At 41.9% G+C, this 27246-nt stretch overlaps 1 protein-coding gene across 1 annotated transcript; it reads right to left on the reverse strand.

Moving 5' to 3' along the window:
• Positions 1-86: 86 nt before the first annotated feature.
• Positions 87-26030, reverse strand: LOC118365186 (oxysterol-binding protein-related protein 7-like). Its single transcript, XM_035747167.2, has 22 exons — positions 25659-26030; positions 13925-14130; positions 13575-13715; positions 13223-13276; positions 12944-13057; positions 12400-12582; positions 12049-12181; positions 11782-11903; positions 11225-11326; positions 10077-10239; positions 9709-9842; positions 8759-8860; positions 8430-8622; positions 7785-7817; positions 4201-4490; positions 3409-3546; positions 3136-3278; positions 2647-2791; positions 2319-2469; positions 1917-2043; positions 1464-1586; positions 87-1163 (listed from the first exon to the last, which is right to left on the reverse strand). The coding sequence occupies exons 2-22, from the start codon at positions 14063-14065 to the stop codon at positions 1052-1054; spliced, it is 2844 nt and encodes a 947-aa protein (XP_035603060.1). The 5' UTR covers positions 14066-14130; positions 25659-26030; the 3' UTR covers positions 87-1051.
• Between the last annotated feature and the right edge of the window lie 1216 nt (positions 26031-27246).

Below are 27246 nucleotides of genomic sequence, written 5' to 3' on the forward strand. Positions count from 1 at the left end.
TCCCTGCATTGGGCAATAGTAAAATAGATTGTTCCAGTTAAACAACTGCTTACAATAGCTGTGATACTCAGTTTCAAAGACGCACATTTTTTGTTTTTAGTTTATTATTTATTTGATAATAGATTAGAAAACAATTCATTTTGGACGATTCCCGCTATAGCCCTCCCATTGTTTTTACACTGAAATGTAACAACGGTTCTCTTTTCCGCAAAACCCACTGTTGAAACGTCCATAAAAAGGACTTCATAGTATCAACCTAAATCAAGGTTGAAAAGATAACCCTCAAAAGCATTAAAGCATCAATGGAAAAAAAAAACCGACCCCAGTTCTTTAAAACGGGCGAGGAAGGAAGACGGATGGGAGGCATTCAGTGACACATACCAACGTGTCATTTAAAACAAGATGTAAAGTACAACTCGACATGTTTACCTAAATATACAAAAACACAGTAAGACCATCGAGAGTGCAAGAGGTAGCCCTTCTTACCCATAAAACCACATTAATCCAAAGCAGTCTTAAAAACAATCCCCTGCCCTGGTTATTTCCCCTTTGTAGGAGTGAGCATTTGATATCACAAACTGATTTAAATAAATCTGCATATATACGTCAATAAGTGCTTAAATACATAGACAAAAGCGTCATGCATCTCTATAACATGCACGGTAACATTATTCAAAATCCTATGTTGGATCTCCGACCACTAAATGCGGTAAACTTGGCAGTTAAAAATGCACGAACCAATTTCAAAAATCGGGTTATTTTCAAGGCAGTTTACATTTGCGGACACCAGAGCGGTTACTGGGGGTGTGGAGGATCGGCATCCAATGTGGGAACATCAGACTTGAAGGAAAAGATCCAAAGTAGTCCTCATCTACTCCACGTTGACATTTCCTCTCTCCAATGGCAGACAGTCACCCTGGAATGAATCATCCATGCAGCCAAAACTCCCTTATCCTCTTAGTGGAACTTTTAGTATCTGCGTTCAGTAGTCTCATTGGGCCGTAATAGTCTATGATGAAGCCAAAATGACACGAGGCTCTGCCAGGTCTACTCAACACCACAGATCCAAGTTCTTGGTGTTGGCGAAGCCTGGCTGATCACGGATCTTCCAGTAGGTTCCGTTGCTCAGCCAGCTCTCATTCCCTGCCGCATCCAGCTCTTTCCTGAAGGAGGGAAGAGTATATTTACTTTCTAGTGTGAGGTAACCTTTAAAAAAAGGGGCATCAAGAGGCCTTCAAGGAAGCACAAACACTGCATGAATGTACAATGTCACATCAGCGGTCACCAACTCAAGTCCTGGAAAAGCTACCGGTGCAGGCTTTTACTCCAACCCTGCCCTAACACACGATTCAGTTAATCATAAAGACCCTGGGATAGCGGTGTCGGTTACCATTGCCTTGCCATTTCGACAATAAATGCTCTTTGATCCCGTAAGGCAGGAAGGGACGGTTGGCGAGACTCACCTGAAGAAACGAGGCACGTGCTCCTCTCCCTTCTTGGCCAGCTCTTTTCGTCGCCCCCTCTGTTTCTGCTCGACTTCCTCCTTCTTACTGTCAGCCCCGGCTACATCTCCCTCCTCCAGGATCCTACGGGGAAAGAAAAGTGGAGAGATAAAGCGCTTCAGCTGCATGAATGAACCTAAGGTGTTAGCCGGGTCAAATGTATGTACCGTGCCTTCGCACACAGCCACATCGGATGTGGCATCGCATCAATGCACAACAGAGCTCCCCTCAGTGGGGTCACTGAACGATACCATCTACATGACCTACTGAACAGGACCCAGAGTTCTTCCTGGTTATATGGCATTCATGACGTATTCCTGGCCCTACTTCCAACGCATTTGACAAATCGAATTATGTGCACATGGCCAAACATCCTCTGTATGCATTACTGAGCAGGCTGGGTGGTGGTCTCACCTCTGGTCCGGCCTATAGCGGGTGTCTGAGGGAGGCAGGACCTTCTTCAGCTCAGGGGTCAGCTCATTGAGCTCCCTGGCGTAGCGACTGAAGCCGTAGTACTGGAAGTGGTCATCAGCCTGAGGGTCTGGAGATGGGAGAAGCAGGGTACTGTGTGAGGCGATACATAGTGCTGGTACTATATAGAGTGGATTACGGACTCAGGGATTGAGGGAAAACATCCATAGTCTTGCACAGAGGATCAAGATTGAAGACAGAATTCACAGAAATAGTATGGGATTAGGGAAAATATAATAGGCACAATGGTGTGGATGACTATAGGATAAACTATAATATCAACATTGGATTAGAGATTATCGTACATAGCAGATAAGGGATTAATCAGATAATAGCAGTACTCACTGGGCTTCCAGATGCATTTTGGATTAGGCAGGGTGTCACAGAAGATGCCCTCGTGCCACAGCCCACCGAACCGGTGGACCACCTCTCCCGCTTGGTTCAGAACCTGGCCCTGCACCTCATTCTTACTCGTCTCTGAGGTCCAGTAGCGGGACTGAGGGAGAGAGCAATGTCAATTTAGTAGGTACTACCATATGTAAAGCTTTGGAAATGTCAAATGTCTAGACCCCATTTAAACTGTTGACCATTTCTTTGATTCATTATGGGTCCCATTATGGGGTTATTCTTCAATTGAGCTTTATGTTCTATGGGCACCAGGCAGGGGTCTCACCTTGACGAAGGAGATCTTGCAGGTGCAGATGTCACTCTTGGTGTTTCTGATGGTCACCTCTCCGTAGTGCTCCAGCCACCTCTGCTGACTCAGGACGTTGTGGACGCAGGTCACCGCCTTGTTCCACACATAGTGATCCCCATATCTAGAGGGCGGAGCGCGAGAGCGAGAGAGACATGGGTTTAGTACAACTAGATTGAGACACGCACTCTTGAAATTCATGGACACCTGAGCCGGTTTTCAATACTATGAACCTTTCATTGAATAACATAGTAAATGATACTTTCAAGCACGTTACAGCTAACAAGTAGAGCATTTGGCGAACGCCTTTTCAAATCTTAAAATCAGCTCAATCAAAACACTGTCCTTGAGATGGTACTTTGAACAACGGAGCAATACATTCAAAATTATGATGTGAAAGTAGGGTTTTACGTTCCTCCCTCCTTTATTTGGTCAAATAAATATGACGGAATTGGCATAAACGCTCACTTTGGCAACTTGACATTCACTGGACCAGAGGAGATGATCTCCAAAGACTTTCCCCAGAACTTGTTCTTCCATTGCTGGTCTTGCCAGAAGGTGAAGTTCTCAGACTCTGCGTGCACGGCGGAGCAGGGCGGGTGGTGGCTGACCTGGGAACAGAAAGGAAGCGTTAAATAACTAACTGTCTTCAGTGGAAGACACCCTGGATCAGCTCTAGAGGTTACTTGCCTTGCAGATGGTATCTAGGATGATTCTGGGTCAGGGTGATTCAAATCCTACCTGCTCAGCGACGTAGCGGAAGCCGCGCTCCTTGCAGTGGCTCTCGTACGTCTCTCCCAGGACGGGGTTGAAGGGCTTGTAGCGGTTTCGCCAGGTAGCCCAGGCGTAGCCAGAGATGGAGAAAACGCCAATGTACAGCTTCATGAAAAATAAGATATTGGAAAACAGATGAGTAACACCACACCCATCAACAATATCAAATTGGCACCTGAAGCAAACTGCTACCCCCCAAAATACTTACTATACATAAGAACCACAATATACAGTTTTACATACCAAATCTGCAATTCACATTGACCTCATTCGTTGTTTTCCCCGATTCTCTAATGCACACACTCACACAGCAGACTTTCACATACGCTGCTACTACTACTCTGTTTATTATCTATCCTGATTGCCTAGTCACTTTTACCCCTACCTACATGTACATACTGCATTACCTCTACCTCATACCCATGCACATTGACTCTACTGGTACTCCTTATATAGAGCCTCGTTATTGTTATTTTATTGTGTTGCCATTATCTTTATTTATTCTAGTCTTTTTAAACTCTGCATTGTTGGGAATGGGCTCGTGAATAAGCCTTTCGTGGTAAACTGGTTGTATTCGGCACGTGACCAATAACATTTGATTTGAGAAAGTGTAGACCTTGAGACCAATATAATTTTTTCAGATTTCAACTAAGCAAATCTACAGGGGTATAAATTCACAGCACCGACGCTGGTATCGCAGCACAAACCTATACTTGAGCTGCTTCGTTGTAAGGTCAGGCATGTGTCGGGCTACCTTACCATCCTCTCGAATGGGTCCTCTGTGCGGTTGGCAATGTCCAGAAGCTCAGAGTACTCCAGCTCTTCGCTCACTCTCTGCAGCAGGTTCAGAGGTTCGTTGAGGCCACAGGGCATGGACACACGTGACAGGTCCTTGCCAATGTTGTTGTACAGGATGGTCATGATGCCAATGTGGCTGTTGTCGACACAGTTGGCGGGCAGGACGGTGCGGCGGCCTGTGTTGGTGGGCACGGTGCTGACCATGTCCGGGGCTCTGGACACACTGGTGCGGTAGTTCAGGGTGGCAGAGGCTGCCAGGGGGAGAGGGCATATGAAGAAAGATTAGATGGAATTCTATATACATTTTCTATTGAATCTCGTGTTTTTTTTATGATTACACCCAGCACTTAGGACTTGAACGCTTGAATATACACTGCTCAAAAAAATAAAGGGAACACTAAAATAACACATCCTAGATCTGAATGAATGAAATATTCTTATTAAATACTATTTTCTTTACATAGTTGAATGTGCTAACAAAAAAATGATCAATGGAAATCAAATTTATCAACCCATGGACGTCTGGATTTGGAGTCACCCTCAAAATTGAAGTAGAAAACAACACTAGAGGCTGATCCAACATTGATGTAATCCCAGTGGGCATGCAACAGTCTGTGGTGCAACGCGTTGGTGGATGGAGCGAGACATGATGTCCCAGATGTGCTCAATTGGATTCTGGTCTGGGGAACGGGCGGGCCAGTCCATAGCATCAATGCCTTCCTCTTGCAGGAACTGCTGACACACTCCAGCCCCATGAGGTCTAGCATTGTCTGGCATTAGAAGGAACCCAGGGCCAACCGCACCAGCATATGGTCTCAAGGGGACTGAGGATCCCATCTCGGTACCTAATGGCAGTCAGGCTACCTCTGGCGAGCACATGGAGGGCTGTGCGCCCCCAAAGAAATGCCACCCCACACCATGACTGACCCACCGCCAAACCGGTCATGTTGGAGGATGTTGCAGGCAGCAGAACGTTCTCCACGGCGTCTCCAGACTGTCACATGCTCAGTGTGAACCTGCTTTAATCTGTGAAGAGCACAGGGCGCCAGTGGCAAATTTGCCAATCTTGGTGCTCTCTGGCAAATGCCAAACGTCCTGCACGGTATTGGGCTGTAAGCACAACCCCCACCTGTGGACATCGGGCCCTCATATACCACCCTCATGGAATCTGTTTCTGACCGTTTGAGCAGACATGCACATGGCCTGCTGGAAGTCATTTTGCAGGGCTCTAGCAGTGCTCCTCCTTGCACAAAGGCGGAGGTAGCGGTCCTGCTGCTGGGTTGTGGCCCTCCTACGGCCTCCTCCACGTCTCCTGATGTACTGGCCTGTCTCCTGGTAGCGCCTCCATGCTCTGGACACTACGCTGAAACACAGCAAACCTTCTTGCCACAGCTCGCATTGATGTTCCATCCTGGATGAGCTGCACTACCTGAGCCACCTGTGTGGGTTGTAGACTCCGTCTCATGCTACCACTAGAGTGAAAGCATCGCCAGCATTCAAAAGTGACCAAAACATCAGCCAGGAAGCATGGGAACCACACCTTTTTTGGGGGTGTCTTGCTAATTGCCTATAATTTCCAACCATTGTCTATTCCATTTGCACAACAGCATGTGAAATTGATTGACAATACGTGTTGCTTCCTAAGTGGACAGTTTGATTTCACAGAAGTGTGATTGACTTGGCGTTACATTGTGTTGTTTAAGTGTTCCCTTTATTTTTTGAGCAGTGTATAGTTAAATAAAATAGACATGGTTCACAAGATTCAGCCCTTTAAAGGGAGAGTTCAGGATTTTCTCCAGGGCCAGATGAACTTGTGGATACACTTTATGTCTCCGCGTTCAGTTTGAAGGAAGTTGCCAAATAGCATTAGCTAGCATGCTAGCTGTTCATGTAGACTTTGTCATTGCGCTAACGCTAGTTAGTATTGGCTTGCAAAACTACAGGCAGCTCTTGTGGTGTGGGGTGAATTTCCCTGGCATGGTTTGGGGCCACTCAACCCCTTAGAGGGAAAGGTAACAGCCAGTAAATACACAGCCATTCTGAGTGCTCACCTTCAACCTATTGTGAAGCATTTATATGCTGAGAGGAGTGGCCTCTTCCAAGATGACAAATGCCCCCACCCACAAGGTACAAGGTTTGATGAGCATTAAAAACTGGCCATCTCAGTCATCAGATCTCAACCTAATTGAACAGCCTGGACTCAAGACTAGACATAACATAGTAAAAGTAAATCCAGGACACTCAAATTAGTATGATTTGGTTACATAAAGACCAACGGTTACTTAAGGCAAAAACAAAAAGTAGGGTGGTGGGTGAGGTTGGATGGGTGGGCATTTAATGCAAATGTCTAGCAACTCAAAAGGTTGCGAGTTCGAATCTCAGACAACTTCGGCATTTTAGCACTTCCCCTAACCCCTAAACTTAACCCCAAGCCTAGCTAACGTTAGCCGCCTGGCTAGAATGCGTAACATCTATTTAGCAAATTCGTAACATATAATACAAATTGTAACTTGTGATGGAGTCCACAAATACAAAGCATACGAAATGGAGTGTCTTGGATTTACATACAGAATAATACGAAATGCTCTGAGACCAGGTTGAATCGAACACTTATGGTAGATTCTGGAGCAGCACTTGAGCCAGCATATTCTAACACTGAAAATGGTGTCGCAACCCTCCAAGAGAGTTCCAGACGCTTGTAGTTGTAGAATCTATTCCACGGCGCATTGAAGCAGTCCTGCCGGCTCAGGGTGACCCCAGCGCCCTATTAGGACCTATGTTGCCGTTTCCTTTACTTTGGCAGTTAACTTCATACTGGACGCAGAGACATAAAAACGCTATACAAGAGTTTATCGTGGATAGATACACGGTAAACAAAATACATTTTTATGCCAGAGTGGACAATGTCTCTTGTTTTGACTTGCAGACACAGCAACCATTAGAGGACCACAATGGAAACAAATCTTTAGACTTTGTGCATTTAATCCTCAGCAATTTTTGGTACATTAATTTGTTGCCTAGTGTGGTTTCTTTATGCATTTTAAATAGTCAAATCAAGGTTTCTTTGACCAAAATGCTGAACCATCCCTTTAAAAAGTCTGAAGGCCCAAAGCTGTCAAGGAAAGGGGGATGGTGAGAGGCAAAATTAAGTAAAGACAATGACAGTGGAGGCTCGATTTCTCCATATTCCAAATTAGAGTTTGATGTTGGATCGACGTGGAAGGTATGAAGTTTAAATAATGAAATGTCTACAGAGATTAGACAATAATGCATTTGTTAAAACTGTCACCAGTCCCACAAAACCAAAGAGACACCTCAGGAGGACAAAGAGGAGAGTGATGATCAAATCGTGGTAATAGAATGAGTAGACTCCTGGGACGTTTGCAGGGTCCAATCAGCATGCTTGCATGTACAACATTGAAAATGTGCCGTTTTCAAATAAATGATGTGGATCGATTTAATTCATTGATGCACATGGGACTTCCAATATGGCCGCAATTCACCAGCACTCTGATGATACTTCAGTTTGATCATTCCCAAAATACCTTTTGTTTGCAGTTGATCCGGGGACACTCCCTCTGCAGGCAAAGTAGAAGATGTATTCAGAAAACATAATAAAATGCCATTTGTACACAGATTATATACACACACACACACTCCCCCAACGTTGGTGTCAGACGAGTTTATGAGTACAACTACCTAGCTGGGCAATATGGACAAAAATCCACATCACGATAAAATTACTGAATTATCAGGGTAACGATCCCTTGAAAAACAAGTTAACATTAATGTGGACCAGTTTCTTTTTTTTACATTACCCTTAAAACTATTACTTTGAATGTGGGGCCATCAATTGTTCTGTTAACAATAGCGCACATTTAACGGACTTATTTCATCAGTAAATCAGCAGTCTATCAGTAAAAACATCCTCACGATAAACGGTCGGTATCAATCATTTTCGGTTTATCGTCCCAGCTTCACTAGATACTGCTGAATTTAAAACAAAATCAAATGCATATTGCTATTTACTTTAAGACACACTCAAAAATGGACCACCTAGACCGAAATGCACCCAAGGTACAATGGGACTGCTCAAATAACAATATTATAGAACACATCTTCAGAGTTTCCGTTCTATTCATTCTACTTCTATGGCCACAGTTGAATAGTTTTACACAGTGGCCGCTCACCATGGACCTCGTCTGGCTCAGAGTTACTGGTGGTGGTGACGTCACTTAGCCCGGATTCATCAGACTCCTCATCGCCGTTTTCGGAGTTCTCACAGACGATGACATCTCTGGCGTCATAGTACTCGGCCATGGAGTCAGCCAGGGAGGGGGTGCGCTGCACAGAGCAACCCTTGGAGGGCGTCTTCTCAGCATGCTGAGGGGGGAGAGGAAGGGAAGATAAGAGTAGCCGAAGGAGGTAGAGCAAGATTATAGTTAACAGGAAGCATACACTCAGAAAACAAGTGGCAGCCTGCCTCTTCCTGAGTGGGGGTTGGCGGCTGAATACACACCTGGTCCTGACGCACAGTGCTGTAGGACTCCTTGGAGCCCCCCGTGGATCCAGAGGAAAGGGACAGGGAATGAACTTTGGTTTGGCAAGACTGCACCTCCAGCTGGATACACGCAAACATTGACTTATTAGTGTACGGTAGAGAATTGTATGAAAAGCAAGCACAATATTAAGCTCATTTCCCATTTCTTAAATCTCCCATTATTTATCAACCTTGGCCCACATGCAGGTAAGTTGGACAAAATGTACAGTATGAACATATGGAAGTTTTCCCTCTCCGATTTCCTCAGAACTCTTTCAGCTTTGTCAGATCCAGCCAGGACAAAACAATTGCTGCAGCTTTCAACCAAAACAAACTATCCTACTTCTGTTTTCATAGTAATTAGTGAAGTTCAATGACATCTGGTAACTCGGATCAAATAGATTTGTTTGTGGGAGGTTTTAGTTGTTTCACCAAGATAAATCTAACAATTTCCCTCTGTGTGAACAAGTGTCTTTACATTTGAAAAGGTATTTTGTTCTTGTATCCAGGCAGGCTCAAAACAGGGGAAAAGGGAGGAACGATTCTGCCCCCGATGGGCAGTACCTAGACGTCCCAACCCCAAACAGCCCAAACCAGTCTTGCCTGGTTTCACACACTTGAACAACAGCAGGCTGAGACTGAAGTATATTTTGGAAGGAGAAAGCGAGAGAATAGGTGTGGTCCTTAGAAACCTCTGCTGTGTGTGTGTGTTTTAAACAGAGACCAGTGTTATTGACTAAATGTGAATCGGGCCTTTCGATTGGTCGCTAGGTCTCTTCCTGTTCTTGTTACTTCCAAAAAAAAAAAAAAAAATCTAGGCCTCTCCTTTGGAGCCATTAACAATGGTTTGTGTTGTCAGTGTACGGCAGGATGTCAGTTTCAGCACGTGTACTGTACATGCGAGTGTGTGTCCAGGGCGGGCCTCTTACCTCAGACAGTGTGCTACACAGGGTGGCCAGTTGATTGGAGGTGGATGAGCGTAGGTCGGGACCGGTCCAAGCCAGCCGGACCCGCTCACGCTCCAGCGCGAGCACCTCGTGGATGGATTTGAGAGACGCATGAACTGAGAAGGTTATGGCAGATCAATGTCATTTTCATTCGATTTCCTGTTGCATTCATCCATACCAACACACATCCCTAAATAACTACGTCATCACTGGATTGCAGTCCTTTTTTCTTCTAATGACGCAGAACCAGCTTCACTATAACAGTTCTACACGTGGCATTTCCTACGTGGAACTTTATTAAACACCCAAATCGAATGAGCCCCAAAACCCTTGTAACACCCCTCTCTTACCCTTTTGGGACACAGCACAAATGTCCTGCTGGATCTTCTTGGCTTCAGGGGAGGTTATGAGAGGATTGGAGAGCTGCGAGTACACATAGTCTGGGATGGACGGCACCGAGGAGGCTTCCACACTCAGGTGGTTGGACGATGTGCTCAGGTGGCTGGAGGTAAACTGAGAGAGGAGAGGGGGGGGTAGGAGAAGAGAAAGTATGTGTGTGTAGAGAGCCATTTCTCCATAGTGCGCAGCCCTATGGGATGTCCTGCTGAAAGGTGAATTCCTCTCCCACTGTCTGGCATATAGCAGACTGAAGCAGGTTTTCCTCCAAGTTGCAGCCCTGTGTTTAGCTCCATCCCATTTATTTTTATCCTGAAATTCCCCATATCTTGATGACAAGCATACCCATACCATGATGCAGCCGCCACCATGCTTGAAAATAAAGAGACAGAGTTACTCAGTCATGTGTTGTATGACCCAAACACAAGGCTTTGCATTTAGGCCAAAAAGTATGTTCCTTTGCAGTGTTTTCTTTTACCCCAGGATTACTTTAGTGTTTTGGAATAATTTTAATCTGTATATTTATTAGTATTACTATTTACAATGTCATTCAGGTAATCATCGTAGTCAATACAATGTTGACTCATCCTCAGTTCTCTCCCATCACAGCCATAGAACTACATAAAAATCACCAATGGCCTCCTGGAGACACCCCTGAGCAGTTTCCTTGCTGTTCAGAAAGACGACCATCTTTGATGAGTCTAGGTGGTATTAGTTATGTGATTAGGGGGGGGGGGGCTAGTGGTTAGAGCGTTGGGCCAGTAACCGAAAGGTTGCTAGATCGAATCCCCGAGCTAACAAGGTAAAAAAATCTGCGGTACTGCCCCTGAACAAGGCAGTTAAACCACTGTTCCTAGGCCGTCATAGTAAATAGGAATTGGTTCTTAACTGCCTTTCCTAGTTAAATAAATAATAAATTGTCAAACTACATTTTACTCCTGAACTAATTTAGGCTTGCAGATGAATACTTCAACAACTATATATTTTAGCCATGACATTTATGTTGGATAATTTTATCTTTGACAGAATATTTTGTGTACAATGACAACAAAAAAAAAAAACAAAAAAAAATACACCCACTGTATAAGACATGAGAACTTACCATGCCACAGGTTTCGACTCCGGAATGGGTGCGAGAATGACCAAATATCTTGTTCGTAGTCTTCCTCTCCTTCTTGGCCTTGGGGATATTAAGTGTCAGATTCTGAAAGACAAGTTGAATAGATATGCTCAGAATAAAGACGAGCCAGCCACTAAATTAATATTTCAATGTCAAATAAATGACCATTTTATTTGATCACATGCGCCGAATACAACAGGTAGGGCTTACAGTGAAATGCTTACCTAAAGCATTGTTGGTTAAGGGCTAAAAAATTTAAAATATTTTTTAAAAGCTCAGTAAAAAATATAAAATAAAGGTTACATAACTAAACAGCAGAAGTAAAATATCAATAGTGAGGCTATATACAGGGGGTACCGGTTAGTCGAGGTAATATGTACATGTATGTAGAGTTAAAAGGACTATGCATAGATAATAAACAGAGTAGCAGCAGCGTAAAAGAGGGGTCCGCGTGCTCACCTCAGAAATACAGGTGTTTTTTTTAATAGAGTACTGATCATATACGGTTGTGGAGTAGTGGTTAGGGGCGGTGACCTTACCTGCAAGTTGATTCGTCGCTCTAGGTCACTGTTGGAGATGGGTTTCTGGCCACTCTCCAGCCAATTGAGCCTCTGAATGAGCTGGGCCAACTCAGTCAAGTCGGCCTGAGAACGAGCTAGCTCTGTGGGGGTCAAGGGTCAGAGAAGGTTATTAAGAAAGGTTTGGAGCGGAGGCTTAGCTCTGAAAGTAATATTGGATATTCATTTAAATGCGGAATTGTAAAGTGATAGCCTTTATTCCCTAGCCTCACCATGGCAATACCTTACCTTGGGAGCAGGTATCGGACTGGTGGGTCTGCTGGAGCCATGCTGCCACCTTGCCGTTGACCCCTGGGGCTGCTGTGGGCAAAACCTCCATCTCCGCCTGGTAGACAGAGGCAGAGCTGGCATAGTGAGGGTACTGGAAACCACATGATTTGGGGACAGAGGGAAAGAGAGAAGAGAAGTCAAGTGTTAGAGAATTTTTATAAAGTCCTCTTGTTCTATTCAGAATATCACTTCATCTATTTTGGTGGGACGAGCATATATGTGGTTGTAGCACTGCGAGTAGCAGACCGCACTGACCACACTGCGAGAAGTAGACCGCACTGCATCATGCCCGTTTCTCTGTTCACTCACCATGCCTGGCATTGCAATTTGGTTTCTCTGGGCTAGACTGGCCATGGCTGGCAACAACGTGCTGTTGCCCATGGTGAGGGCATGGAGGACTCCGTGGTGGACACCCAGGGCCTCGTTCTTCTTGAAGACACGATGGGCACACAGCTTGGTCAGCCATATGTAGAACAAGTCATTGCTCTTGGTCTAACAGGAGAGTGAATTTGACATTAATGGGGATATAGATGGATAAGAAACAGATGTGAAAAGGAAACCTGCGCAGTTCTTGACAGAAACCGGTGCGCATGGCACCGACTACCATACCCCATTCAAAGGCACTTAAATATTTTATCTTGCTCATTCACCCTCTAAATGGCACACATACACAATCCATGTCTCAATTGTCCCAAGACTTAAATATCCTTATTTAACCTGTCTCCTACCATTCCTCTAAACTGATTGAAGTGGATTTAACATCAATAAGGGATCATAGCTTTCACTTAGATTCACCTGGTCAGTCTGTCATGAAAAGAGCAGGTGCTCTTAATGTTTTGTATACTCAGTGTACCTTGAGGTGGTATAAATAGTCTCCATTGTCCAGATCGATGCGCTTGGACTTCTTGTTGATGGACATGACAGCGAGGCTAACATCCAGGGAGCCGTGGAGCTTTCCTCTCTGGATCTGACGAGTGGAACATTACAATGGATGAAAACCCCGCACTATTGTCCAATATGTATATAAAACAAGAACTCCGTAACCTGTAATGTTTACAATATGGCGCCGGACGATTTCAGAAAGATTGCCCTCATTACTTGAATTTGTGTTTTTAGTAGTGTGGATACATACATCCTGCTGTGTCTTTGAGTACTTGAGGATTCCTTTTTCCAACAGGAAGTACCTCTGAAAGAAAAGACCGAACCACATCAGACAGGGGTGTATTCATATGTGCACACCAGTAGCAAAACATTCTGCAACATAAAAAAATATATATATATATAAAAAAATAAACACTTTGCAATGAAAACAAGTTTAGTTTGGGAAACCCTGGATTAGTCCCTTCTAGCTGAGTATCTGCCATTTCCTTCCGTTTGGTTCCTAGTGAATACACCGCAGGAAGTCAGAAGTGATGGTGAAACACAACTAATTGGCTTTGACAACTGCGCTTCAGTTCGCTTGCCAAGTATAGTCTTCACATTACCTTGTGCCAGCCCTTCATAGGGTACTTCCTCCTCTTCATCAAAAAGCCCTCACAGATACCAGGGACGCTCATGTCCAGCCCTGACCCGATCCCCGAACTCATGTCCATATGGTCTTCCAACACCTCCCAGTGGCTGGAGTACTATGAGGGGGGGGATAGGTTTTCATATGTTGCATGGTCCATCAAGAACTTCACACTCAGTGGGTTTCATCCATAGACATATTCATGATGGTTATATACATCATTGCTTGCATTATGGTGTAGAGAGGAGACCCAATCATATACAAAAGACATGCACACCCCAAACACACTAAGATCATTTTCATCAAGAGGAACGACTTGGAAACTACCTGGCGGGTGTTGCGCGATGACCCAGCGCTGCCGTTCCGCGAGTGGCCAACCTTGGATACTCCAGCGGGAGACTTGTCCAAACTGCTCATCACTGATTGGCTGCTGTTGAGTGAGGGTGGACACACCCGAGGGTCCATCATTGCGATTGGTCGCTAAAAGTAAGTCTGCTTTTCGGAACGGTTCCCTCTGAGGAGGAAACACAGCTCTGTGGAGACAAAGTTACAGTAAAGTGAGGCGACATAAAAAAAACATGACGACATTTTACTGGTTTCACATTTGGCAACTTCATAAGCTTTAACTGTCCCATTTTTCAACCATGAGAAATCAGTCTTCAATTCAAGTGGTCAGGAACACACGTGTGCTGCCCCTGCTGCAGTTGGCCCTTGGATCATGAGTAAAGGAGAAGAATGAGAGACAACCTTCACCCAATCCACCCCTCAACTTCATGGATGACTTGGCCTGATAAAAGACCATGGTGGACAAACCGGTAGTAGACAAGGTCCAGGAATACTGACCAAAGAATATGACGACACAACATCAACAATGATTCAAAGATACTGACAATTAAAATTGTTAGTGGTATTTTCAAAAAAACACTAATGTTTTTAATTTCAGTAAAACAATATTTTCCCCAAAAAGTTTAAATTAGAGACCAAACCTGCAGCAGTGTGTGGGATTATCAAAATGAGAAAACAGACAATCTACAGTAAAAAAAAAACCCAAAAAAACAAAGGTTTATAAAAATAAATTTAAAAAACACTACTGGTCAAAAGTTTATTTACTATTTTCTACATTGTAGAATAATAGTGAAGGCATCATAACTATGAAATAACACATATGGAATCATAGAGTAATGAAAAATGTATTGAAGGAGTTCCCACATATGCTGAGCAATTGTTTGGCTGCTTTTCCTTAACTCTGTGGACAAATTTCCACCAGTCTAATGTCCATCGCTTGTGTTTACTGGCTAAAGCAAGTCTCTTCTTATTGGTGTCCTTTGGTAGTGGTTTCTTTGCAGCAATTTGACAATGAAGGCCTGATTCACACAGTGTCCTCTGAAAAGTTGATGTTGAGATGTCTGTTACTTGAACTCTGAAGCATTTATTTGGGCTGCAATTTCTGAGGCTGGTAACTAATTAACTTATCCTATGCAGCAGAGGTAACTCTGGGTCTTCCCTGTGGCGGTCCTCATGAGAGACAGTTTCATCATAGCGCTTGGTTTTTGCGACAGTACTTGAAAAAACTTTCAAAGTTCTTGAAATGTTCCATATTGACTGACATTCATGTCTTAAAGTAATGCCATTTCTCTTTGCTTATTTGAGCTGTTCTTGTCATAATATGGACTTGGTCTTTTACCAAATAGGCCTATCTTCTGTATACCCCCCCCTACCTTGTCACAACACAATGGATTGGCTCAAACGCATTAAGGAATGAAATTCCACAACATAAGGCACGCCTGTTAATTAAAATACATTCCAGGTGACTACCTCATGAAGCTGGTTGAGAGAAAGACAATAATGTGCCAAGTTGTCAGATATAAAATATATTTTGATACTACATGATTCCATGTGTGTTATGTCATAGTTTTGACGTCTTCACTATTATTCTACAATGTAGCAAATAGTCAAAATAAAGAAAAAACCATTGAATGAGTAGGTGTCCTAAAACTTCTGACCGGTAGTGTACATGCATAAAATATAAACACAAGACGTAACGTGTTGGTCCCATGTTTCATGAGCTGCAATAAAAGATACCAGAAATGTCATACGCACAAACATATTATTTCTCTTAAATTGTGCACAAATTAGTTTACATCCCCGTTAGTGAGCATGTCTCCTTTGTCAAGATAATCCATCCACCTGACAGGTGTGGCATACCAAGAAGCTGATTCAACGGCATGATCATTACAAAGGTGCACCTTGTGCTGGGGACAATAAAAGGCCACTAAAATGTGCAGTTTTTTTTCACAATGCCACAGATGCCTCAAGTTTAGAGAGTGTACAATTGGCATGCTTATTGCAGGAATGTCCACCAGAGCTGTTGCCAGAGATTGAATGTTAATTTCTCTACCATAATCCTCCTCCAACGTTGCTTAAGAGAATTTGGCAGTACGTCTAACCGGCCTCACAGCCACACGTGTATGGCATTGGGTGGGTGAGCGGTCTGCTGATGTCAATGTTGTGAATAGAGTGCCCCGTGGTGGCGGTGGGAGCGCTAAATAGCGTTTCAATCAGTGACGTCACTTGCCTCCGAGACCTTGAAGTAGTGGTTCCCCTTGCTCTGCAAGGGCCGTGGCTTTTGTGGAGCGATGGGTAACGATGCTTCGTGGGTGACTGTTGATGTGTGCAGAGGGTCCCAATTGCCTTTTATCGGTTAGCAATTTGAATGCACAAAAATACCGTGATGAGAACCTGAGGCCCATTTTTAAGGTCTCTGTGACCAACAGATGCATATCTGATTTTCTGTCATGTGAAATCCATACCATACCCAGATGAAGACAGCTCCGCTGTCGTGAAACGTTGGTAATTACATTTTTGCATCGGAGCTCCTAGAGTGTGCGGCTCTTTTATCTTCATGTTATCTACTCCGCTAGCCAGCACGTCGCCTGCTGGATTGCAGTCCTTTGTGTGCGTTTCTTTTTCTTCTAGATGTGAAATCCATAGATCAGGGCCTAATGAATTTATTGACCGATGTCCTCATATGAACTGTAACGCAGTAAAATCATTGAAATTGTTGCATTTATATTTATTCGGCACACACACACACAACAATAAACAAAAACATACATAGACAAGACAGACAACATTTACATAGTGCCTTCAGAAAATATTCATACCTCTCGACTTATTCCATATTTTGCTGTGTTACAGCCTAAACTCAATTGATTAAATACATTTCTCTCACCCATCTACACACAATACCCCATAATGACAAACTGGTTGAATACTTTAAAAAAAGCTGAATTGTCTTCATTTTTAACAGATTTGTAAAAAAAAAAAAAAAAAAGGTCTAAAAACACAATTCCACTTTAACGTTAGGTGTGTCAGCAAGTGACAAAAAAAATCTAAATGCAACACATTTGAAATTCAGGCTGCAACAGTATGTAGAAAAAGTTAATGGGTGTGAATACTTCGACAAACATAAGCAACACCACACTTGCTCAGACCCATATGTTCCCACCGTATCCACACCCAATGTCTGTAACGCTTGTATGACTCTGCCCAACGTGACTTCAAATTATTTGTCTGTAGTCAGATTGTTTTCTCTCCAGTATTTAAATAAAGCACACGATGCCTCCATTCTCTTAACGTTGGGGTATCATTTGACTCCCTGTATTTAAGTAATAGCTTCTTCTTTTTTTTTGTCTAACCCATTGAGAACGTCGCCACACACTCATATGCCATGTCTTGAAATGTGCAGATAGACGGATTAAAGTAAACTTATATTGTAAAACTTCTGACAGACAGCATCCCAACGCCACCCATAAGTGACTTTACAGCCCTCGCAGAAGACACGAACAAAGACGTGTCATTGTTAGTTTTACACTTAAGACATGGCTGTCGTTGTGCTGAAGAATGTGAATTCTCTCTCTTGTACAATCAATTCTATACATTAGTTTACTGGATATTTCATACATTTGTTATCTATAATTGTGTTAATTTCCCAACACTCTCCATCTTGTGCTAATATCAGTTATTTAAGACTTGGTTCTAATACTTTACAACAACAAAAAAGTCTACATGATTGTCAGTCGGATAGGCTCTCTGCACGGTTGTGTATATCTTACCCATCATATATGGTCGACTTTTTCCCTGACTCAAATAGGATTCCCACAACATTGCTCTGATGTCCAAAAACATTCAGATTGAAATTGTGTGTGAGAAAACTTAAGTTGCATACACTGTATTTGAAAATGCCTACGTTGGTCAGTCTAAAATTGCGCTTTAATTAAACCATTTTAAACCATTTCACCACATGTTACAAGTAAAAGCCCTGGCTGGCGAGTTGATACAATTTCAAATCTGGAAGGTTAAAACCACCTTCAGATTTAGGGACATGTAAATCTTTTCGTATTTCATTCTAGGAGTTTTATTTGTCCATATGAAGTCTTACGGCAGAGTACACTTTTTTTAAAGAACGTCTTTGGTGGGGTAATTGGTATTAGCAAAAATAAATATAAAAAAAGCCATGCCATTCTAAAATAGATTCTACCTGTAAGATTTGGGGAGATTGCTCAATTTAATTAGATCTGCTTTCATGTTGTCAAGTAATGGGATAAAGTTAACTTTATATACTTGTCACTTAAGCATCCCGAGTATTACATTCTTTTTATTTTCAAGATGAGTTATTTTCCCCCTATTGCCATTTCCTTTTTTCCCCACATGCATTTTATATCCTGAGATTTTAGAGTACTCCGAAGTGTTGAATTATCAATATTAGTCAGGTAAAATCAGGAGATTGTCAGCAAATAAGCTAATGTTTATATTCATGTTTACCAATACCTGTTTGGGTCCTCCCTAATTCTTTCTGTAAGCGGTTCAATTGCCAGAGCAAACAGGATGGGGGGAAAAGAGGACATCCATGTCTCATGCCCCTTTCTGAAGCCATTTATTCAGATATTTACATAATATTTTTATGAAATTTATTATTTTTGACAGAATATTTTTGACAGAAATAAATGTATTATTTCAGCTGGAAAGATGCTTCCAAAGTTTTGAACAGAAAAGGCCACTCAAGACAAAAAGCTTTTGGCATCAGCCATTATTTGTAAGTTTACATCTTGTTTTTTTGTGTATTATACTGAAACATGGTCTTGTATTTGTTTGTAAGTGTCTATTTTTAATAAACCCTGTTTGATTAATATGTCAGCAAACGCAGGCACGAGATTCTGAACCTACACATCCATGCATAACCGACCAAAATATGAAAGACAAGTATTGTAATTTTTTATTCCGTAAAGTGAGTGCGCAAGAAGTGAAAGAATTATTGTTATCTATCAACAATGACAAGCAACCCAAGTCTGACAACTTGGAAGGAAAATTACAGAGGATGATAGCGGACAATATTGCCACTCCTATTTCTGCAATCTAAGCCAACAGGAAAGCGTGTGCCCTCAGGGCTTTGGAGGGAAGAAAAAATAATTCCATCAAATAGCCAACCAATCAGCCTGTTACCAACCCTAAGTAAACTTTTGGGAACAAAATGTTGTTTGACCAGATACAATGTTGTTTCACAGTAAACAAATTAACAGATTTTCAGAATGCTTATAGGGAAGGGCATTCAACATGTATGGCACTTACACAAATGACTGATTGGCTGAAAGAAATGTGTATAAAGATTGTAGGAGCTGTTTTGTTAGACTTTAGTGCAGCTTTTGATATCACTAATGGACAATGGAAGCCTCTCCCACATACTCCAGGTAGAGTCAGGCATTCCCCAGGGCAGCTGCCTTGGCCCCTTATTTCAATCTTTACTAATGACCTGTGACTGGCTCGGCGTGTCTTTGTATGCTAATGACTCAATACCAAACACATCAGCTACCACAACAAGTGAAATCACTGCAACACTTAAAGAGCTGCCGTCAGTTTCAAAATGGGTGGAAACAAATAAGTTAGTCCTAAATATTTCAAAAACTAAAAGCATTGTATTTGGGACAACTTGTTCACTAAACCTCAACTAAATTGTGTAATGAATAATGTGGAAATTTAGAAAGCTGAGGAGACTAAACTGCTTGGAGTAACCCTGTATTCTACACTATAAATGGTCAAAGCAACAATAGCTAAGATTGGGAGAGATCTGTACATAATAAAGCCTAGCTCTGACTTGTTAACAATGCTATCAACAAGGCAGGTCTTACAGCACCTCGTTTTTTTTGGGCCTGGACTACTGTCCAGTCATATGGTCAGGTGCCACAAAGAGGGACTTTAGAAAATTACACTTAGCCCAGAACAGAGCAGCACGGCTGGCCCATTGAGAGCAAAAATGTATTATATGCATGTCAAATCTCTCCTGGCTCAAAGGTGCATTTGTGAGAAGCATTGACATGTTGAATGTTCGTTTAAACTACTAGCACACAGTTCAGACACCCATGCATACACCATAAGACATGCCCAACTGAGGTCTCTTCACAGTCACTAAGTATAGAACAGACTATGGGAGGTGCACAGGACTACATGGAGCTCTATTCCACATCAAGTAACTCATGCAAGCAGTAAAATCAGGTTTGCAAAAAACCTATAAAAATTCGCCTTACAGAACAGCGGGACAGACACATGCACAGGATAACATACGTACTATACTAGCAATTCTCAAACTCTGTCCTCGGCACCCCTAGGGGCGCCTGTTTTGATTTTTGCCCCAACACTACACAACTGATTCAAATGATTGCAGCTTGATTATTAGTTCATTATTTAAAAAATGAAAATTAAAATAAAATAAAAAAATCAGCTGTATAGTGCTAGGGCAGAAAAACATGAACCACTTGGGTACCTGAGGACAGAGTTAGGGAAACCCTGCCCTGCTCGCGCACACACACACACACACACACACACACACACACACACACACACACACACACAGTGTTGTAGATATGTGGTAGAGTAGCAGCATGTGTTTCAAAACACTTGATGTGTTTTGAAATGCCTTCACAGCAGATAATGGGGATCCATAATAAATAGAAATGTCTCATGTCTGGTAAGACTTGTGCCATTCTGTTGCTTATGGGTTTTGTTCTTATTTTGTTGCAATATATGACTGCATGGGTCTGTAATCTGCAGGGGACTCGACAGATTTTCCTGGTTTTAATATAACTGAAATAACTAGTTAGTTACATGGAACTCGGAAGCACTGAATCGAGTGACTGGTGTTGTCATTTGGAGTAAAACTTTCAATTTTTTGTGATTTAAAAAAAAATCTGCTGACAGTTTTTAAAGTTATAACTGGTTTGGTGCGTACTCATTTCGTGAGAGCTGCAAGTGTTTACCAGGTTTATTTACCATTAGGCTTTATTTAGTAGGCTTTATTTGAGTTTAATCTGTAGCTGTTGGCTCTCTTCAAAAAGTAAAATATAATATTCCTCCTTAAATTCTTTATCTTGTAAAGATGTATGGGCTTTTTCTAAGAGAGTGATTTATTTATCTTTAATTTGAATTTCTAACTCAGATTTAACTTTTTCTGAGTATGAGATTATCATTCCCCTAATGTACGCCTTAAAAGCATCCCAAATAATATTAGAGGGTCAGAGTTTCTCATCTTTGTCTACACGTGTAATAGTAAAGGACTTTATTTTCTTGTTTACATATTTAATCAATTAAACGTAAAGTATATAATATATCACAACATAGGCCCGTTACTGTTCTCTTGGATACTTGTGTTGGATGGTATAAAGGAACTACTATCTGGTTACCAAGCAAGGTTGTGCTGCACATCAAAGATGGGAGCCAAGACGGAAAGTAGGTTGCACACCCCAATACCATACATACAGGACAGCCACGCGTCATCTTCATATCGCTGTTATTTTGAGTGACAACCAAATGAGATGCCTCGATCCAGGCTGGACATCAATAATGAAACTGTAACAAGTGATCGCCTTTGCGCTTTTTTTTGTGTGTGTGTGTGTGTTTTTGTGTGTGTGTGTGTGTGTGGGGTGTGTGTGGGGGGGAATGCAGTTGATGACCGCATGTTTAAGGGCAACATTCACATGAAAGTAAAATGACCAACATTGAAGCCATGCATCCAATAAACAGATCAGTACTTAGAAATTATTTCCTTGTTTAGGAGTCGTCCTCTGAAGTTCAGATACTAAACGATGGAAGACGTTCCCTGGATGATTTTGTATTCAACACCACCTGGCTGGGACCTCAGTGACAGTAGGCCTGGTGATAATGTATATGGTTCTAGCGATAGAACCTAGGATAAGATCCTCTTTGTCACTTCGACTTGATTTTGGCAGCTATATTAGATGTAGTATTCGTTTTAGTCTTAAAATACATTTTTGGTTTCAGTCACATTAGTAATTTAATCCCGCATTAGTTTTAGTTATCAGTCGACAAACTCGAAGAAAAAAAAATTGAGTATAGTTTTAGTCAGTCATAGGTCACATAATAGGTCAGAGCATTTAACATTTTTAAATTTACCAAACGATTTATATTTACCTCTAACTTCCATCATGTGCACATTCAGATTGCCTTTTCCAACTTGTCATACTATCCCCTCGTATACCTTAGCTGGCAACATTGCTATTGTGGCATATTATACCTTGCATTGGTTACAATTACCATATAGGCTATAAAGCCTTGGCTACAGGTTAAATCATTTACAGCTCGGATTTTCTCACCATAATAACCGTTCAAAGGAGAGAGGAGTGAAGTGACCTCCCAGGAACAGTCTGTGTGGGAGAGCCATCTTTTCTCAAGCAGCCAACACAACAGAAAGACATTACAGGCAAAGAGGTAATGAGAGGATTGCATTAAATATTCTGATAAACCATGCATGCTGATAATTGGGCAAAACAGATGAAAAGGAGCTTCATGTCAAATTGAATGTCCATTAATTCCATGTGGAATTTTCGTTTTTGATCACTGATTTTTGTATTTTTTATTTAGGGCATCTGGTCTTGTTATCATCAATAGTTTTTGTCAGGAAAAATAGGTTGTTGACGAGTATCATTCCTGGTAGTTACTGTTGACAAAATTGACTGAGGGGGTATCATCGAGTACAAAAAAAACAGAAAAACTCCAATATCCCTCAGATTAGATTTAGCTGAGGCAGCCATTGTGATTACAGTAGCTCCATCAATTGGTGACACACCAAATTTCCAGGTAACTGACAATATTTTCTCATTCTATAGGGAGTAATACGAGTTGCTGTTGCTGATTATTTACAATAATATTTACAAATATGGCATGAAAAATGTAGCACATACTGTAATTTACAGTCAGTCAACTGAAACTGCACTCACGCCCTCCTGGGTGGCGTCGAAATCATTTTAAAATATACTGAAATACACCCATCAAACAACTGCATTCCTGAATCTATCAGACCAAATGACTTGAGGCTTATGTCATCATGATACAGGTCAGCTTTATGCTAAGTCATATCTAGTCTGGAAGATGGAGAACGTTACAGGGACTGACACATACAATAACCATGTGGAATATGTCGTTCAACCTGAAAACAAAAAGGAGACAAAGTCACATATTTTGAACAAGATGTCAACTACGTTTCTCAGGCCTTTAAAAAAAAAATAGTCGAACTTGAAAATGTAACGTCTGGATAAACGGGAACTTCCTGCCGGCATTGATAAAGATCGAGACAGCTGCATAATATTACGGTTTGAATTAGCGAATTTGTAGCTATTGACACATACGCGACACCAACAAAACATGAGCTTGTTCTGGATGTTTGATTCATTTGGATCAGGATCAAATGGGACTATACAGCTCTGTGTACTCTATAACAACCATAGCAACCACCAAGGAACTCCTAACAACTAAGCCTAAAACAACTACAAACACAATCCAGCCGCTGTAGCTTACTCCTGATTGCAGGCCAGAGTGGCAATCACAACATCTGAGTGTTGGTTGGAAGACGAAGGCCTAATATTAGAATGACCTCTGAAGGAGATTATTAGAATACCTAGGAGAAACTGCCAGAAGAGGTAAAGAACATTTACGAGGGGGAAAGATGGCGCCGGGTGCCGGAGGCGTAGGGTGAACGGACAGGTTCCTGTGCTCTGACAGGAATGTGCCTGAGCTGCATCACCACACGGGTCCCAGGCAGGGCCCCTGACACTGCTGCTGCTACTGGGACAGCCGGATGTTCCACCTTCTAGACTAGGCAGTTCCAGTGCCATGGATATAGGCCAACTGAGTTCAAGGTTTAGAAATCCTCCATGAGGGATACAGTGAAAGTGTCCTGGTGTGAGGAGGGATGGTTTTGGGGAGGGGGGATTTCCAATGTAAACTATGTTGGAACTGCAAGTTCTAAGCCTGATCCAAGATGATTCCATCATGGCTGACATTCTGCAGGACTGTGGGACATACTGGTAGCATTGGTCGAATCACATTCGACAGGCCCACATGCACACCATATTCACTCCCATTTCTACAACTTGGGTTTATCATAACCAGAAACAGAGGTAGACACATGGCACAACCTAAGCTTTTAAGCTTCAGTAAGGCTGGGATACAACACTCCTAAATGCTCATCCTGGCTGGCCATCTGTAAACCTTAGACATTGATCATTACCCATATCATATGTACTGTTGTGTGTTCAGAAGTCATATGTTCAGAAGTCTTCATGAGAATAAGCAGTGATGTAAAGTACTTAAGTTATAAAAATACTTTAAAGTACTAAAGTCAGTTTTTGGAGTATCTGTACCTTATATTTTTTTGTCTTATTTAACTTCATTCCTAAAGAAAATGTACTTTTTACTCCATACTTTTTCCTGACCTAAAGTACTAGTTACAATTTGAATGCTTACCAGTAAAAGATCCAATTCACACTTGTCAAGAGAACGTCCCTGGTCCTCCCTACTGCCTCTGATCTGGTGGACTCACTAAACATAAACGCTTCCTTTGTAAATGATGTCTGAGTGTTGGGGTGTGCGCATGGCTGTCAAAAAGGACAATTGTGCCATCTGGTTTGCTAAATAAGGTATTTTATGTATAGCATTCACTTTTACTCAAGTATGACAATTGAGTACTTTTTCCACCACTGTACTTGAGCACATTTAAAATCTGATTATTTTGGACTTGTCCAAAGTAGTATTTTTACTGGGTTACTTTCAATTGAGTCATTTTATATTAAGGCATCTTTACTTTCGCTCAAGTATGAAAATTGAAAACTTTTTCCACCTCTGAGAATAAGCAACAATGTATAGCAAGAACAACAAACATTGTATCACAAGATCTTCACTGTATCCCACTCGTTGACTAAAAACGAGTTTGGTCCCTGGATTTGAGCACACTCGTGTCAACACGCAAACGCTTCAAAGCCATAGATGGCTAATAATGTCACGACCAGGGGGTCAATTACTGCTCAGAAAAGGTAGGACTAATTACAGTACTGGTTGTGACTTTTGTGCCTTCGGAAAAGTTTGGCATCAAATGTTCAGAAAGCTGAAAAAGCCAGCCAGGTCTCCTGTGATTACAAATCAGTATTCTACGTTTACCCATGTCCGAGGACGTCGGGAGACGACGTTGAAACCGTCCAATAGGGGCAACAGTGAGTGGTGGGGTTGGCGGATGGGCATCTGCCTCTGGTTTCAAAGGTTGCAAGTTCGAACCCAGCAATGGAAAGTTGTATGAGATTTTTGTTTTAAGCCTACCCCAAACCTTAACCATTAGGAGTTAATGCCTACACTTTGACTTTTGCAACAACTTCGAAATTGGATGTTTAAGAAACATGGATGAAAGGCTAATTCTGATGTGGGACTGTGAGAGCTAATTGCAGCAGGCAGCAGTCCTATGATGGAACATTTGAAGTTCCAGGTGTACAAAACATGAGTTTTGTTTTACTTTAAAACATAGACCTAAACAATGTAAAGCAAATGAAACTAAAACACTAGAAATCCGATCTGTAATTGATCAAACATAACGTACCGCAATGGAAGCAAAACAAACAATTACTAACAATTCTCGCAAATCAAACATTCGTTTCAACCAATTGAATTTACTTGCATCATGTTCATTTATTCCCGATTGTCAATAAAATAAGAACGAAAAACTCACCTGACAACCGTAGATAATCCAAGTAGGTGGCCAGCATGAAACGAGACTGATTTTCACATCCCGAAATCTCAAGCAAACTTCCAATTTGCTTCCGCCCATTTGTCGAAACCCGAGTGTCTCAGGGGAAAAAGGTGTGCCCGATCCATATGCCGCGTTCAAAACAACTGTAAACTCGGAACTCGGAAATGTCCTATTTCAGTGCATTCAAGACAACTCGGACTCGGGAAAAACGAGTTTAGACTTGGACAAATATTTTGAAGGGTCATCCAACTCGGAATTCCAAGATGGAAACTCGGGCATTTTTCTAGAGCTCCGAACAAAGGTCTTGATTTGACCTCGTGTTTTTCCCTACTTCCCAGTTGCCAAACATACATTAGTTATCAACCCTTACCTCTCCAAACGTGTCAGAGAAAGATGACATGAAATCAATGTCATTTTTACATCAAAGTTGTGCCGCTAGTGCACACATGATTTGATTGACTTTGCATTGATTAGTCAGTACGATTAGCAAATTATTAGGCTTTTGGCTTGTTCATTTTATGAATTGTAGGTTATATTAGATTTTATTGTAGGTTATATAGATTTTTCAATTTTTATTTTCTATTGTGTTATTGACTGTATGTTTGTTTATGTGTAACTCCGTGTTGTTGTTTTTGTCGCACTGCTTTGCTTTTCTTGGCCAGGTCGCAGTTGTAAATGAGAACTTGTTCTCAACTGGCCTAACTGGTTAAATAAAAGTGAAATAAAAATAAATGACAAATATTCACTAGTAATGTGTTTTAAATTAAAATTGTTTACCAGAATATGCCTAATAAACCACATGTTTACAAAATGAAGTCACACAGGTTTAAAAAAAAAAACGTTTGTAAAAAGTTAGCATTTGTTTGGTGTTGAAAACGTTAACATTTGTTTGGTGTTGTTTTTTTTGGGGGGGGAATAAACCACCTTACTTTTCCTCATAAACAAAAAGACACTCCAATGTGGTATTAAATCAAGTGATAGCTACACACAAGATGCACTGTTAAAATAGGATGCCTGTGCCTTGCTAAACTGGTATGACCGACACCTCAATCATAGGCCAGTCACTGCCACCAAGCGCAGGGCCTAGAATGGGCCAATGAGAGTTGCCCTGGCAATGTGAAAGAATGTGAGGTATTCTCTCTCTCGGCTGTTGACAGGAGTATCGACATTTAGGATCAGGCTCTGCTGCTTTGAGAAATTCTAGAGGAAGTGCATCTCAACTCAGGCACAAACATGTACCTAGTGCTGCTGAGCATGTGGTCGCATGTGTTGGCTACCTTTGAGTCATTGAGCAGACACTCTTATCCAGAGCGAGTTGTCATAGTGATGATGCATGCATTTTCATCCGTACTTGTCCCAGGTGAGAATCAAACCCACTACTACCCTGGCGCAGCAAGTGCTATGCTCTATCAACTGAGCAACACGGGACTACACACAGGCTTTACACACTTGTGGGGGAAAAAATGTATGCATATAAATCTAACTACACACAGATGTACAACTCAATGCCGTACACCGATTATGCGGAAACAAACACTCGGAGCACATTCGCAGAAATTCCCACGCG

This window comes from Oncorhynchus keta, chromosome 32, assembly GCF_023373465.1.
Source record: "Oncorhynchus keta strain PuntledgeMale-10-30-2019 chromosome 32, Oket_V2, whole genome shotgun sequence".
Classification (NCBI taxonomy): domain Eukaryota; kingdom Metazoa; phylum Chordata; class Actinopteri; order Salmoniformes; family Salmonidae; genus Oncorhynchus; species Oncorhynchus keta.